Source organism: Oncorhynchus keta, chromosome 17, assembly GCF_023373465.1.
Source record: "Oncorhynchus keta strain PuntledgeMale-10-30-2019 chromosome 17, Oket_V2, whole genome shotgun sequence".
Lineage (NCBI taxonomy): Eukaryota > Metazoa > Chordata > Actinopteri > Salmoniformes > Salmonidae > Oncorhynchus > Oncorhynchus keta.
Genome location: NC_068437.1, coordinates 37,181,889 through 37,198,780, shown reverse-complemented (window position 1 = coordinate 37,198,780; position 16,892 = coordinate 37,181,889). Strand labels below are relative to the sequence as shown.

Sequence of the window (16,892 nt, the reverse complement as noted above, 5' to 3'; positions counted from 1 at the left end):
CTAAAGACCTTCTGTTTAAAAGCTGACAGTGTTTAATATACTTTTATTTTATTTTGAATCCTGCAGCTCTGTTGGGCTAAATTGCTGTGAGCGCTGCTATTTGTCCCGGGATCCTGCCAGATTCTGTATAGGGGGAGAGATGCAAAATCCCAGCTAGACTAGCTGGCTCAGCGGTCTCAAATGGAGTGTTTACTGTGTTTACTTTGCTTTGTTCCGGGACAATGTGGACCGCGCTGACTTTCAATGTAGCAACTGCTTGCTTGCGGTGGACTACAGGAGTGAAGTAGCTATTGTTAGCAAGCAAGTAGCAAACCTACATAAGCTACTGGGGAACCCACGCCCACCTACTTTTTATTTTAGTTTCACCGCCGTGTGGGCTCTCCACAGCCAACTGGCCTGGAGAACGGAGCTGATCTCGACCCAACCAGCCAGCCATGGAGGTACGTTACTTGCCGTGGAAGTCGAAGAAGGCATCCTCTGGCAACAAGGGTCTCCATGGAGATGTTGAGGATGGAACTGACACAGACCAGAAACAGATTTGCAGCCCTAGATCAAGAGGTTCCCAGCGCCTTCGTCCTTGGTGGCTTCCCAAACAAGATCGGATACAGAGGTACCTGCATCTTTGTCCTCGGCTCTGTCTCCCTCTCCGGTGGCTTCTACCTCAGGTTCAGGTCCTCAGAGCTCACCAGACTGTGAGGCTGCCTGAGAGACTGGACCATTCAACCTCACCAGCTGTCATCATAGGCAGCTCTATGGTGAGAAACATCTCCGTTTCCAAGGCAAAAACCCTGTGCTACCCAGGAGCACGAGCACAGGACATAACAAGGATGCTTCCGACTCTTCTACCACAGATGCTGGGAGCTGATACTGTCGCAGTCCATGTGGGGTCAAACGACATCAGGAGGGCTAGCTCGGAACATTTGGAAATAGATTTTAAAGAACTGATTTTAGCATTAAAAGACAAAAAAAAGAACTCCAATAATTTCAGGTCCAGTACCATCTTTGGGCTGCGGGTATGAACGATTCAGAAGACTGCTATGCCAGCATTCAGAAGACTGCTGACATTACACATCTGGCTAAAAGACTACTGTAGCTCTGCTGGAGTCACTTTTATTGATAACTTTGACACTTTCTGGAAACAGAAGATAATCTACAGGAATGACGGAGTCCATCCAAATCACCTTGGCTCAAGGAATGTCCACGCATTTCAAGGCTGCGTTGAAACAATGACTGGTAAATGATCCAAGACCAGCTCAGTTAATCACTACCATTGTGACAATGAGTCGTGATAATGCATCAAATGTACATGATCTTAGGGGCATTGGCAAATACAATGTAAGTCATTTAATTTACAGTTGAAGTCTGACATTTACATACACCTTAGCCAAGTACATTTAAACTCAGTTTTTCACAATTCCTGACATTTAATCCTGTTTTAGGATTAAGAAATCCCTGTCTTAGGTTAGCTAGGGTCACCACTTTATTTTAAGAATGTGAAATATCAGAATAATAGTAGAGAGTGATTTATTTGAGCTTTAACTTCTTTCATCACATTCCCAGTGGGTCAGAAGTTTGCATACACTCAATTATTATTTGGTAACATTGTCTTTAAATTGTTTAACTTGGGTCATACGTTTCGGGTAGCCTTCCACAAGCTTCCCACAATAAGTTTGGTGAATTTTGGCCCATTCCTCCTGACAGAGCTGGAGGAACGGAGTCAGGTTTGTAGGCCTTTTTGCTTGCACACACTTTTTCAGTTATGCTAACAAATGTTCAATAGGATTGAAGTTAAGGCTTTGCGATGGCCACTCCAATAGCTTGACTTTGTTGTACTTAAGTCATTTTGTCACAACTTTGGAAGTATGCTTGGGGGTCATTGTCCATTTGGAACACCCAATTGCGACCAAGCTAGAACTTCCTGACTGATGTCTTGAGATTTTGCTTCAATATATCCACATAATTTTCCTGCCTCGTGATGTCATTTATTTTGTGAAGTACACCAGTCCCTCCTGCAGCAAAGCACCCCCGCAACATGATGCTGCCCCCCCGTGCATCACGGTTGGGATGGTGTTCTTTGGCTTGCAGGCATCCCCCTTCTTCCTCCAAACATAACGATGGTCATTATGGCCAAACAGTTTTATTTTTGTTTCATCAGACCAGAGGACATTTCTCCCAAAAAGTGCAATCTTTGTCCCCATGTGCAGTTGCAAACCGTAGTCTGGATTTATATGGCAGTTTTGGAGCAGTGGCTTCTTCCTTGCTGAGCGGCCTTTCAGGTTATGTCGATACAGGACTCGTTTCACTGTGGATATAGATACTTTTGTACCCGTTTCCTCCAGCATCTTCACAAGGTCGTTTGCTGTTGATCTGGGATTGATTTGCACTATTCGTACCAAAGTAATTTCATCTTTAGGAGACAGAATGCGTCTCCTTCTTGAGCGATATGATGGCTGCATGGTCCCATGGTGTTTATACCTGCATACTATTGTTTGTACAGATGAAGTGGTACCTTCAGGCGTTTGAAAATCGCTCCAAAGGATGAACCAGACTTGTGGAGGTCTACAAAAATAATGTCTGATGTCTTGGCTGATTTCTTTTGATTTTCCTATGATGTCAAGCAAAAAGGCACTGAGTTTAAATGTAGGCCTTGAAATACATCCACAGGTACACCTCCAATTGACTCAAATTATGTCAATTAGCCTACCCGAAGCTTCTGAAGCCATGACATAATTTTCTGGAATTTTCCAAGCTGTTTAAAGGCACAGTCAACTTAGTGTATGTAAACTTCTGACACACTGGAATTGTGATACAGTGAATTATAAGTTAAATCATCTGTCTGTAAACAATGGAAAGGAAAGATTACTTGTTTCCTGCACAAAGTAGATGTCCTAACCGACTTGCCAAAACTATAGTTTGTTAACAAGAAATTTGTGGAGTGGTTGAAAAACTAGTTTTAATGACTCCAACCTAAGTGTATGTAAACTTCCGACTTCAACTGTATGTACCCCTAATTGCACCGAATACGTCTGTATATCCTACAGCTATTGTAAGCAGTAATCATGAGCCTGTAAACCAGTTACACTGTTAGCACTGAGGTGTTGTGGAAATAATAGCAAGACCACTTAATGCAGCTCACCCTGTACTATCAGCTCCCATGTAAATGACACGAGTAAGTCTACCTCTGATAGCTTCCCAGTAAAGCATTAAAAGCAATCAAGCAAACCAGAAAAGTGCTAAAAATAGTCCATATTAATATATGTAGCCTAAGAAACAAGGTCCATGAAGTCAATAAATGGTTGTAAAAGATCACATTCATATTCTGACCATCTCTGAAACTCAGATCAATCAAATTCATCAATCACATTTATTTATAAAGCCCTTCTTACATCAGCTGATGTCACAAAGTGCTTTACAGAAACCCAGCCTAAAACCCCAAACAGCAAGCAATGCAGGTGTTGAAGCTTGGTGTCTAGAAAAAACTCCCTAGAAAGGCCAGAACCTAGGAAGAAACCTAGAGAGGAACCAGGCAATGAGGGGTGGCCAGTTATCTTTTGACTGTGCCGGGTGGAGATTATAACAGAACATGGCCAAGATGTTCAAATGTTCATAGTAGAGGTCGACCGATTATGATTTTTCAACGGCAATACCGATACCGATTATTGGAGGACCCCCAAAAAAAAGCTGATACAGATTAATTGGCCGATTTTTTTTCTATATATATATATATATATATATTTGTAATAATGACAATTACAACAATACTGAATGAACACTTATTTTAACTTAATATAATACATCAATAAAATCTATTTAGTCCCAAATAAATAATGAAACATGTTCAATTTGGTTTAGATTTGGTTTAAATTAGGTTTAAATAATGCAAAAACAAAGTGTTGGAGAAGAAAGAAAAAGTGCAATATGCGCTATTGTTTGAGGCTTCTTGCTCAGAACATATGAAAGCTGGTGGTTCCTTTTAACATGAGTCTTCAATATTCCCAGGTAAGAAGCTTTAGGTTGTTGTTATTATAGGACTATTTCTCTCTACCATTTGTATTTCATATACATTTGACTATTGGATGTTCTAATGGGTACTTTAGTATTGCCAGCCTAATCTCGGGAGTTAAACTTGAAGTCATAAACAGCGCAATGCTTAAAGCACACCGAAGAGCTGCTGGCAAATGCAGGAAAGTGCTGTTTGAATGAATGCTTACGAGCCTGCTGCTGCCTACCACCAGTTAGACTGTTCTATCAAATCATAGACTTAATTATAATATAATAACGCACAGAAATATGAGCCTTAGGTCATTAATATGGTCAAATCCGGAAACTATCATTTCGAAAACAAAACGTTTATTCTTTCAGTGAAATAAGGAACCGTTCCGTATTTTATCTAACGGGTGGCATCCATCAGTCTAAATATTCCTGTTACATTGCACAACCTTCAATGTTATGTCATAATTATGCACAATTCTGGCAAATTAATTAAGGTCTTTGTTAGGAAGAAATGGTCTTCACACAGTTCGCAACGATCTAGGCGGCCCAAACTGCTGCATGTAGCCTGACTCTGCTTGCACAGAACACAAGAGAAGTGACACAATTTCCAGAGTTAAAAGAAATTCATGTTAGCAGGCAATATTAACTAAATATGCAGGTTTAAAAATATATACTTCTGTATTGATTTTACGAAAGGCATTCATGTTTATGGTTAGGTACACATTGGTGCAACGACAGTGCTTTTTATGCAAATGCACTTGTTAAATCACCCGTTTGACTGTCACGATCGTCGTAAGAAGCGGACCAAAGCGCAGCGTGGTGTGAATGCATAATTTTAATGGTTGACGAAAACACGAAGTAAACTGAACAAAACAATAAATGAACAACGACCGTGAAGCTATATACGAAATGTGCTGACACAAGCAACTAACATAGACAATCACCCACAACCCACAATGACAAAACAGGCTACCTAAATATGGTTCCCAATCAAAGAAAATGACTAACACCTGCCTCAGCCCTCCTCACCCATTTTTTCCGTATTTTATAAACTCTGATGGACGGGGATTTGGGCCTGGATTTGGGCAGTATATCCTTTGCGTAGGACTCATTAAAGAACTGTAACTCAGTAAGATATTTGAAATTGTTGCATGTTGGGTTTATATTTTTGTTCAGTATAATAACTTCACCATGCTCAAAGGGATATTCAATGTCTGCTTATTTTTACCCATCTACCAATAGCTGTCCTTCTTTATGAGGCATTGGAAAACCTCCTTGGTCTATGAGGTTGAATCTGTGTTTGAAATTCACTGCTCGACTGAGGGACCTTACATATGTTTGGGGTACAGAGATGAGGTAGTCATTCAAAAATCATGTTAAACACTATTATTGCACACAATGAGTCCATGAAACTTATTAAGGACATTTTTACTCTTGTATTGAACTTATTTAGGCTTGCCATAACAAAGAGTTTGAATACTTATTGACTAAAGACATTTCAGTTTTTCATTTTTAATTCATTTGTAAAATTTCAAAAAATTATACTTTGACAATATGGGGTATTGTGATCAAAATATCTACATTTAATCCATTTTAAATTCAGGCTGTAACACAACATGTGGAAAAGGTCAAGGGGCATGACTACTTTTTGGCACTGTAACTGCCATAAATGGATGTTCCATTTTACTTTATGGGCTATGTAGGCTTCTTCTAACACAGTGGTATTAAATATTTTTCAGTGGGGACCCCATTTTTCCACCAGAAGTTCACAAGAATTTATCGCGACTCTGCTTCAAATCTGATGAAAACAACCTTAAAATCTGTAAATGTTGATTTTTACATCAACAAATAACCTTCAATTAATACATTTTTCATCTCTTATCAAAATGAAAAGAAACCAATAAATAAATGTGCTCAATAAAATAAAATGTTTCTTATTATATTTGTCATACAATAGTCTTTGCTCTTAGTTTTTTGTTATTTAAAAAATAAAAATTACAACCAACAACAAGAGCAAAAGAGACAAAAGACAAAAACAAAGGTAAACAACAGAAAACAACCATGCAAAAACAAGTGATTGCATGACATCAGCCTCAGGCAAACAGGCATTGGATGTAATAACATTACTTTTTAGTGTCAGTTAAACTTGTTTTTTGTTTGTTTGTTTTTACTTTTATCTTTGACAGTCATTCTACCCCCCAGCAACTCCACTCCCACCTCCCAACCCTCAGTTTCCCTCAACCCATCCCAACTATCTCTGCTGGCCACCCTCTGGCCACACTCAGTATATCTCTCAACTATGCTGTGATGTTTAACATACAATTTGAATCTATCAAACAGAATCCACAGATTGCGAGTTGAAGATAAATACTTTTACTACGTGTATTAGTATATTAGTAATTGACTCACCAAGTCTATCCAAATTTTCAATCAATGCTTTTCCTAGGGTCAGTTTTAGATCAATGTTACGATTTTCAGCCATTTCTGAACCTGAGACCAGAAAAAGGCTACCTGAGGAAAATACTAGAACAAACGGTCCATTGATTATGTATCCCCGCAACAAAATCTGCAGAGCTGCGATGGGAAGAATTCTGTTCAATAATTTCAGCTGAAAAGTCTTGAATCTTGTGTCATTTTATATATCAACTCATACACGCTGTGCCATGGAATCGGAACATAAAATATCTATTCCCAGCTATTTTGCTATCTGCATGGCACAGCTGTCAACATCCTGGTATTCAAATTAAACTGGTATATTTTCCCATTTATGCTATTTTTGTTCCCCTGCCAGTTTTGATCCTTTATATTGGGCAGACAGACCCACAAAGGACTTATTAGCTTACTCATGTTGTTGTCATGGACGACTGATTGGGCTCATTGCTTTAAGTTGAAAAATAAATGCTGCCCTCATGGAATGGCATGCTTTGAGCACTGCCGAAAAGTGCTATTTTCGTTTGAAAAATGAATGCCATATGCTGTCTTTGCTATAGGCCTATTGTTAAGGTTTTTATTCATGACACTTTCATATCTCGATAATTTGCAGCTGTTGAAGTATCAAACGTGTGAGATTCTGAGTGTGTGTTAGACCTACGTTTTTTTTCCCAGCACAAATTAGATTGAGCAATAAAAGCCCTACTCGTGGTTTTCTGAAATTAAACTCGTTTTTGACAATATGTGGAGCACAATACCACAGAGGAGTTTACAAGGGAGGAATTCCCTCAAACTATTATTCCATAGGCTGGGATCCACACTATGCAGCTGCTGCAAGAGCACATTCAGACTGTGAGAATGATAACTGTAGAAATAACAAGCCTGACCAACTCAATGTGTGTGTGCATGTGTCTTTGTGTGTAAGTGAGTAGATATTCAAGGGGATATAATGTAAATGTGTGTTAGTATGTGTGTGTATGTACACGTGCATGTGTGTGCGTGCAAATGTATGCTGTGTGTGCACCCTTGTGTGTGCTTATGTGTTCACTTGTATGCTCACTTGTACGCAGCCATTTTATACTAGAGATGGAGTTGTCTTGACTTACACAGTGCAGAGTAAAATCATAGTTTTATTGGTGCTTTGGCTCCACAGATATCACTATTATCCTGTTAATATGGCCTATCAAGTTTGAATCATCCTAACCACTTGAAAATGATGGAATGAGTGGATGGCAAGAAGAGGGGGTTGATGATGAGAGCTGAGACGCTAATCTCTCATCAATGCTGTTGCACCTTAAGGTAATGTTCTTATTACCTCATCATCGTTAACAACAGTGGAGTGATGCAGGGCTGTGGAGTCGGTCCACACGCAGACAGGCACACAGGCGCACACAGGCACACACACACAGAGACACACACAAAAAAACACACACATCGTGCCAGGCGTGTAGGCGGGCGAGCGTCCCATGTCGTGCCAAGCGTGTAGGCGGGCGAGCGAGTGTCCCATGTCTTGTTTAGCATCAGCTGTCTTTCAATGAGAGAGGAGATTGTTTTCATGAAGAGGCAAGACTTATGCTATAAGAGTTCAACCTCATCATCATCAGAAGCACCAGCGCAGGGCTGTGGAGTTGGTCCAAACACACACACAGAAGGGTGTGCATGGGCTAGCAGCCCATGCCTGGCCTTGAATAGGATGCTACACAGCACAAGGGCTGTCTGCTGCCTGGTGCCAAATAACACTTAAAAGGACTTACAGACAGTGCCCTGGATGAAAGATCCACCAAGCATCCACTTGCCCAAACTACACAAGGCACGCTAATATTCCTGTTAATCTAGAGGCAAGCCAATTACGTCATATGAGTTTGACAGCACAGAACAGGGTGTGCCAAGTTGGTTCCAGAAAAGGTCACTTGATATTCGGCTACTGTATAATGTTATTTGCCAAACAGGCACTTGAAGGATCCACTTCATGTAAAAATTATAAATAATATGTCATTGAGCAGACTCCTTTATCCAAAAGGACTTACAACAGTGAGTGCATAAGCTACATTCTAGAAAAGGTCCATCAGACTGGCCTTGGGCCACCCCTCTGAGTCAAGTTCCTCTCTAGGTTTTCATGCTTTTTCTTCTGAATTTCTTGCTTTTTGGGGTCTAGACCGGTTTGCTGGAAACCACTTTGTGACAATGTGATATAAAAAGGGGCTTAATTTAATCATTTGATTGATGAAAAATGTAACCCACAACCCTGGCACTGCTAGCTCCATGCTCTTACTAACTGAGCCACGCAGGATCCACATCTGTGAAGTGATCTGTAATACCATATGTCACAAACAGTAGCATGAAACAGCCCAGCAGCTCCTGGGTCCTCAGGAGAGTTAAAAACACACTTCATTACATTAGAAACAACAGTGGTTCATATCTGCAATCTGTGAGCAGGCCAGTCCAGCCAGGTCCAGAGTCTCTGCACTTAATAAGAGCTAGCTAGCTCTGCGCAAACGTGGCGCTGGCATTTGTGATCTCTGCTAATAAAACAGTCAGGAGCCTTTCCGGTGTTGTCTTCACGGCGCCATAAGAGCGTCGGCAATCATTCAAGCTCTGAACAAATTCCTCTCTGTGTTGTCTTTACCCAGGAAATAAAGGCAAAGGATTGACAGAGGGCCGTGCCTACCTAACTCCAAAGGTTATCGAGGGTTCTCCGTGGGCCTCAATCAGGATGTCAAATATGACCCATAAATTGAGATTTCCAGTCCAGTACTGGCTACAGGGCTGGTGATGGAGGAATGGTGGGGATGGGGTTGGACAGACAAACTGTTGAGAGGGCCATTGAAAGGGCCTCAAGAGCAGGTACGTGCACTTGCACACACTCTTCTTCAGACTGAGGGGAGCACGCTCAAGAAAAACAGCACAATGGTAACAAGGTAGGATAAATCATTCCTATTGGCTGGTGGTCTGAAGGCATTACGAAAGGTAAGAACCTGCAACCTCTCTCTCTGCAATGCCAAAATGAACAAAACGCAACAGCCTCAATACTGTCTGAATGCTTGTTTTAAATGGTCCATTTAATCTGGCTTTTCAAAGAAAATAAATTGGATCAAGCTTTTTATTAAGTCCTCTCATTAACGGTAAAGTACAAATTCTTCCATCAACATACAGTAGGTCATAATATAATTACAAAGACAGGATACCTTTGTCCTATTTATTTATACATCTTCATTTTGATATTAATGAGAATATTATTGTTAATAATTTCCCTAGCGTATTGGCTATCATCCGCAGAATGTACGGAAAATCTGTCACAGCTTCTGTCCAATTTGAAAAAGTTTCAAATAAGTACTACTATTCTTCCTAAATGAAATACTGTATAAGAATAAGGGTTTCATAAAGAATAACAAAAGTAGCCAGTGATATCACAAAAAAACTCAGTAAACACTGCTAACCTTTGATAACTGTCAGGCCATCCACAGCCGCAGATCAGCCTGTACATCTATCTATAAGTACTTCATTCACAAACCACACATTTCAACAGTGAAATAACATAGGGGTAAAATGGAACATGGGCACACAGACGCAATCGACGGATGCAAACTGTCTTTAACTCTTTCTCTCTCAAACACACGCACACACACACACAGCTCTTATCGTTTTGCATGCTTGGGGGCCTAGTCAACATCAAATCAAATTCTAACTGTGCAGCAGTATCTAACCATTCACAACCACACACACAAATGTAAAAGTAACCGGGTGGCAGCCGGCTAGTGATTTATTTCAGTCTCTTGGTCTCTAATTTGATGCACCTGGACTGACCGCGCCTTTTGGATGATAGCGGGGACAGGCCGTGTACCCCCGGTGCCGTGGCTCAGGTGGCCGTGGCTCGGGTGGTTGATGTTCTTGATAATCTTTTTGACTTTCCTGTGACATCGGGTGCTGTAGGTGTCCTGGAAGGCAGGCAGTGTGCCTTGGGGAGACCGCATCACCCTCTGGAGAGCCCTGCGGTTGCGGTTGGTGAAGTTGCCATACCAGGTAGTCACAAGTTTGTGAGGGTATTTCTGCAGCCTGTCTGTGTGGGTGGACCATTTCAGATTGTCAGTGATGTGTACTCCGAGAAGCTTTTCACCTTCTCCACTGAGGTCAAATTGATGTGGATAGGGACATGCTCCCTCTGCTGTGTCCTGAAGTCCAAAATCAGCTCCTTAGTTTTGTTGACGTTGAGGGAGAGGTTGTGTCGTCTGTCAACTTGATGATTGAGTTGGAGGCGTGCATGGCCACGCAGTCATGGGTGAACAGGGAGTACAGGAGGGGGCTGAGCGTGCACCCTTGTGGGGCCCCCGTGTTGAGGATCAGCATAGTGGAGTTGTTGTTGCCTACCTTCACCACCTTGGGGCGGCCCGTTAAGAAGTCCAGGACCCAGTTCCACAGGGCGGGGTTCAGACCCAGGGCCCCAAGCTTGATGATGACCTTGGAGGGTACTATGGTGTTGAAGGCTGAGCTATAGTCAATGAACAGCATTCTTACATAGGTATTCCTCTTGTCCAGGTGGGATAGGGCCGTGTGCAGTGCGATGGCAATTGCATCGTGTGTGGATCTATTGGGGCATTATGCAAATTGAAGTGGGTCTAGGGTGTCAGGTAAGGTGGAGGTGGTAACAGAAGTGAGTGCTATGGGGTGATAGTAATTTAGTTATATTTACTTTCTTGGGTACAGGAACAATGGTGGACATCTTGAAGCAAGTGAGGACAACAGGATGGGGTAGGGAGAGATTGAATATGTCCGTAAACACTCCAGCCAGCTGGTCTGCGCATGCTCTGAGGACGCGGCTAGAGATGCCATCTGGGTCGGCATCCTTGCGAGGATTAACACGCTTAAATGTCTTACTCACGTTGGCCACGGAGAACAAGAGCGCACAGTCCTTGGGTGCGGGCCGCGACAGTGGCACTGTGTTATCCTCAACATGGGCGAAGGTGTTTAGCTTGTCCAGGAGCAAGACTTCGGTGTCCGCGACGTGGCTTGTTTTCCATTTGTAATATGTGATTGTCTGTAGACCCTGCCACATACGTCTCGTGTCTGAGCTGTTGAATTGTGACTCCACTTTTCCTCTGTACTGACATTTTACCTGTTTGATTGACTTACAGAGGGAATAACTACACTATTTATATTCAACCATATTTCCAGTCACCTTGCCGTGGTTAAATGAGATGGTTCGCACTTTCAGTTTAGCCCGAATGCTGCCATCTATTCCACAGTTTTTGGTTTGGGTAGGTTTTAATAGTCACAGTAGGAACAACATCCCCTGTACACTTCCTGATGAACTCAGTCACTGTGTCCATGTATCCGTCAATGTTATTCTCATAGGCAACCCGGAGCATATCCCAGTCTGCGTAATCAAAACAATCTTGAAGCATAGATTCCGATCGGTCAGACCAGCGTTGAATAGACCTTAGCACGGGTACTTCCTGTTTGAGTTTCTGCCTATACGAAGGGAGGAGCAGGGTGGAGTCGTGATCTGATTTGCCGGAGGGAGGGCCTTGTAGCCATCCCGGAAGGGGGAGTAACAATGATCGAGAGTTTATGATGCACGAGAACTACAGGAAATGTGTTGATAGAACTTCGGTAGCGTTTTCCTCAAATTTGCTTTGTTAAAATCCCCAGCTACAATAAATGCAGCCTCAGGATAAGTGCTTTCCAGTTTGCACAAAGTCCAGTGTAGCTCCTTGAGGGCCATCGTGGTATCGTCTTGAGGGGGAATATACACGGCTGTGACTAACCAAAGAGAATTATCTTGGGAGGTAATACGGTTGGCATTTGATTGTGAGGTATTCTTGGTTTGGGGGAGCAAAAGGACTCCCAGAGAGTTCTTTATTCCTGTCTGCACAATGTACTTATAACCCAGCTGGCTGTATGGACAGGGACAGTATATGCGGAGAGTGCCATGATTCTGTGAAACAGAGTATGTTACAGTCCCTGATGTCTCTCTGGTAGGAGATCCTCACCCTGAGTTAATCTTCTTTATTGTCCAGGGACTGAACATTAGCGAGTAATATACTCGGAAGAGGTGGATGGTGTGCCCGCCTCCTGAGTTGGACTAGAAGTCCATTCTGAATTCCTCTTCTCTGCCGGCAGTGTCTTGAAGCAGCCTCTGGGATAAGTTCAATTGCCCTGGAGGGTATGAACAAAAGTTCCAATTCAGGAAAGTCGTATTCCTGGTCGTAATGCTGGTGAGTTACCACCGCTCTGATATCCAAAAGTAATTTCCTGCTGGGCTAAAAATGTAAGAAATAACACACAAAAAAACAAAATAATGCAAAGTTGCATAGAAACTAGAAGCAGAGATGCCATGTCTGTCAGTGCCATCTTCTCTCAGGAAAATTAAAACATTATTTAAATTCTCCAAAAGAGCCAGGGGTGATAGTGTGCAATTAGATATTTTCAGTGGCCCTAACACTCTACAGCTGCCTTTTCTCCATTTCTCTTCTCGCACACTCATTAGCTATACTACTCTCTCTCCCGCTCTTTTTAAACACACACTTCTCTCTTTCTCTTCTCTCATACTCATTCTCAATACTGCTCTCTCTCTCTCTTCCCTTTTTTTTTTCAAATGCACACTCACTCATATCCTCTGTCTGTCCTACTTCCTCGCACTTCATTTTTATATTTTTCCATCCTTGTACTAATGCTTTCTCTCTCCGTCTCTCACGCCTCTCTTACCAGGACATGTTATTTTCCATTCAGACTCTCTTCACAGCTCTCCCTCCCCTTTAAACGTTTTATATCACAGGTTTCTCTGGAGGCGCTGTTGATTTATTTTTTATTTTTATCGTCTTCAACTTTTCCATATCTGTCTGTTGGTTACCCCGTAAGCCCAACGCATCACACAGACACAGACCACAGTGGATCCCTCCTGAATCCTCCCTGGACCCCCAAGGCCTGTGCTCCCACAGCCGTGGGGAGGAGGATTCCAGAACCTGGGCTTCTCCAAAAACACTGACCACAAACACCAAATGTTTCTCTCTCCCGGAGTTCTTATAAACCCCTACTAACCCTACTAACCAGAACCACTCCAGAGTCTAATATGTGATTTCCGATATAAATTTGATGCACACACACACACCAAAGGAGGCTGGTGAGAAGAGCTATAGGAGGATGGGCTTATTTTAATAGCTGAAATGGAATAGTGGAACAGAGTCTAATATGTGATTTCCATATATTTGATGTGTTTGATACCATTCCATTCCAGCCATTACAATGAGTCTGTCCTCCAATAGCTCCTCCCACCAGCCTCTGCTGACACACACACACACACACACACACACACACACACACACACACACACACACACACACACACACACACACACACACACACACACACACACAGTAAGATCCTTCACTACAGAGCAGATTTTACTCCTCCAGGACTCCAGGAGACATGAACCATGCGGAGGGGGTAGATTGAGGAACATTTGCCTGGTCTTAGGCTGCTGCACTGGGGGAAGGAGCTGGAGTTAGTCCCTTATTTGGCACAAAGCTGTCACGTTCTGACCTTAGTTCTTTTGTTTTGTCTTTGTTTTAGGTTGGTCAGGGCGTGAGTTGGGGTGGGTTGTCTATGTTCGTTTTCTATGTTGTGTTTTGCGTTTGGCCTGGTATGGTTCTCAATCAGAGGCAGGTGTCGTTAGTTGTCTCTGATTGAGAATCATACTTACGTAAGTCCTGAAAAATGTAAATAATACAATGTGGCATTGATTCATGTTAGGGTACCAAACCTCACAAACAACTGTATTGATATTTGCTTTCGAAAAATATATAGATAAATAACTGATACAGTTGATTTATTGCTAGTTTGTTGTCTTAATATTACAATTCAAAAAGAGTCAGCCAAGCCCCCAAAAAGAATAAACGTGCCGTGGTGTATTTACATACTGTTGATAAGACATTAGAGCCATTAGAGGCCAACTGGTGTTTGATAGAGGAAGAGTGAAAACACATGCACACTTACCCCCCCCCAATTATCTTTGTATGGGTGTTGCGGTTGTAAGGATTTCCACCGTCAACTGTATCTGAGCCAGAACAGAGTAGGGAGAACACGCTGAGCATCAGGCAGTAAATTAAGGAGCTCCTGCTATGGATTCGCTCCACCAATGGCTTTTCCAGACTCTCACACACATCACACCAAAAGTGTGGCAATGCCTCAAATGGCACCCTAATCCCTTTGTAGGGCACAACTTTTGACCAGGGCCCATAGGTCTCGGTCAAAAATAGTGCACTAAATAGGGAATAGAGTGCCATTTGCGATACAGACTGTGCGTACCACAGTCTGTGTGTACCATTGTCTGTGTGTACCACAGTCTGTGTGTACCATTGTCTGTGTGTACCACAGTCTGTGTGTATAATAGGAGAACCTGAGATGGTGTCTCATAGCAGGGGATCTAAACAGGGGCTAAAAATACGCTGTGTGGAAATAAATAGCAACATAATACCTATAGTAAGGTAGCAAGCATTTGGCTCCAGAAAGGGGGGAGAAAGGGGAAAGGGAGAGTGAAGTGAGTGTTTGGGATGTTGGACCGCAGAGAGGATAGGGGGAAACCACCGGCTGGAATGGAGAGATGGTCAGTTTCCAACATCAGCAGATATTGGTGTGTGTGTGTGTGTGTGTGTGTGTGTGTGTGTGTGTGTGTGTGTGTGTGTGTGTGTGTGTGTGTGTGTGTGTGTGTGTGTGTGTGTGTGTGTGTGTGTGTGTGTGTGTGTGTGTGTGTGTGTGTGTGTGTGTGTGTGTGTGTGTGTGTGTGTGTGTGTTGTGTGTGTGTGCATGTCTCAGGCAAACAGTAGTACTCCCCTCCTCTAGTCCACGGCCCAACAGTAGGTGTAGAATCATGTGGAAACAGCACATACAATGTGATAGCCTGGTCTACTAACCTCTACTCTGTTTGAAATAAGACGTACTCATGTTTCCCAATCATATATACAGTATCTATTATATACACTATAAATAATATAATATCTGTCAAAATAAAGAAAGCATGAGCGAATGTGGCGGGACTGTGGGGAGCTCACACAAACAGCATCAATCCTGCTTCAAGTGAGTTACTGTACAGTATTAAACATATTTATTCACTAAGTAAATCTACTGTTTTTCTGTACAGTTATTCTTGTAACCAAAGTGCCATGAGTCATGAGTCAATAACGAGATATGTATAATATTGCATGAGAGCGGTACAAAGGTATTTTGTTCTATTTACACTGTAAAAAAAAACTGTCAAAACTGCATATCAATTCATCATTGTGGGTCCAATCAGGGGGCATAGCAGAAAGTGTGTGTGTGTGTGTGTGTGTGTGTGTGTGTGTGTGTGTGTGTGTGTGTGTGTGTGTGTGTGTGTGTGTGTGTGTGTGTGTGTGTGTGTGTGTGTGTGTGTGTGTGTGTGTGTGTGTGTGTGTGTGTGTGTGTGTGTGTTGGCAGAGTGAACAAGTCGAGAGCTGCCTGCTTGACATTCGTCAGTTTCACATCCAGTTGAAGAGCTGTCTTCTCCCAGAGGTACTTTACTACACAAGCAGCTTTCTGTGGTGCCAATGAGCCCTGTGTCCTAGGTATCTGTTTACAAAGTGCCGCTTTGGGCACGCCATGAAAGGGAAATTGCAGCTCCAATGAATTCCTGTAGGAGATAAAAGGGAGGGGAGTACCTCAGGGCACTGTAGTAAACCCAATGCAATTTCCCACAGGTCGACCACTTAGACAGTAACAGTACCAGTACCACCCCACATATTAAACAAGGACCAAATGGTGACAAGTTTTAAACCTTCCCAAAATTATACCCCAGCTCTGACCAGAGACAGAGCTGAACAGTACCATAGCGGTGAATTTAGGAAAAAATCATGTGTATTTCAATGTGTATAGCAGATACTGTTCTGGATCATACTGTATTTCCTGTGCAGTCTTGCATGCTCCAACCTTAATAGAGCCATACCCTGAGGGCAGAAACTAATATCTGATTTAGAACACAGCAATGGAGATCACCTCAAGATAAAACGTAATATTCAATATCAGTAAATTAGGCTAAATATTAGCACTTCACAATCTGGTGGGTAATAACATTCGATCTGGATAACAGCACAAAACAAATCATGAGACGAGAGAAATTTAGCAACAAATATTACGAAAACAAGCAACATCCAAACATGACAGAGAGTAAGACTGGGAACCTACCTCAAAACGAAAATATGACTCTTCTACAGACAGACAATTTAATATTTTCACCACCGGGAATGGTAAAGGTTGAAACCGATCTGTTAAAATCAATAAATGACAAACTGGGCATACTTGAACCAGTCAGTACAGATATAAAAGAGTTGAAGGCAAGCCTTGAGATGTGGGACGAAAAAGTTGCAACAATGGAGAAAGACACAAAGAAGCTAAAAGGGTCAATAAGATTGAAACCGAAGTTAATGAAAAAAAAAATAGAATCAAAGTTTATTTGTCACATG

The 16,892-nt window shown here is 42.2% G+C and overlaps 1 protein-coding gene across 1 annotated transcript in view; it reads left to right on the top strand.

Moving 5' to 3' along the window:
- Positions 1 to 495: 495 nt before the first annotated feature.
- The window catches only part of LOC127908460 (uncharacterized), a 112,071-nt gene continuing 95,674 nt past the window's right edge, over positions 496 to 16,892 (top strand). The window contains exon 1 of the mRNA XM_052467009.1: positions 496 to 692. Within this exon, the coding sequence (XP_052322969.1) occupies positions 496 to 692 (197 nt within the window). The remainder of the gene's footprint in view (positions 693 to 16,892) is intronic.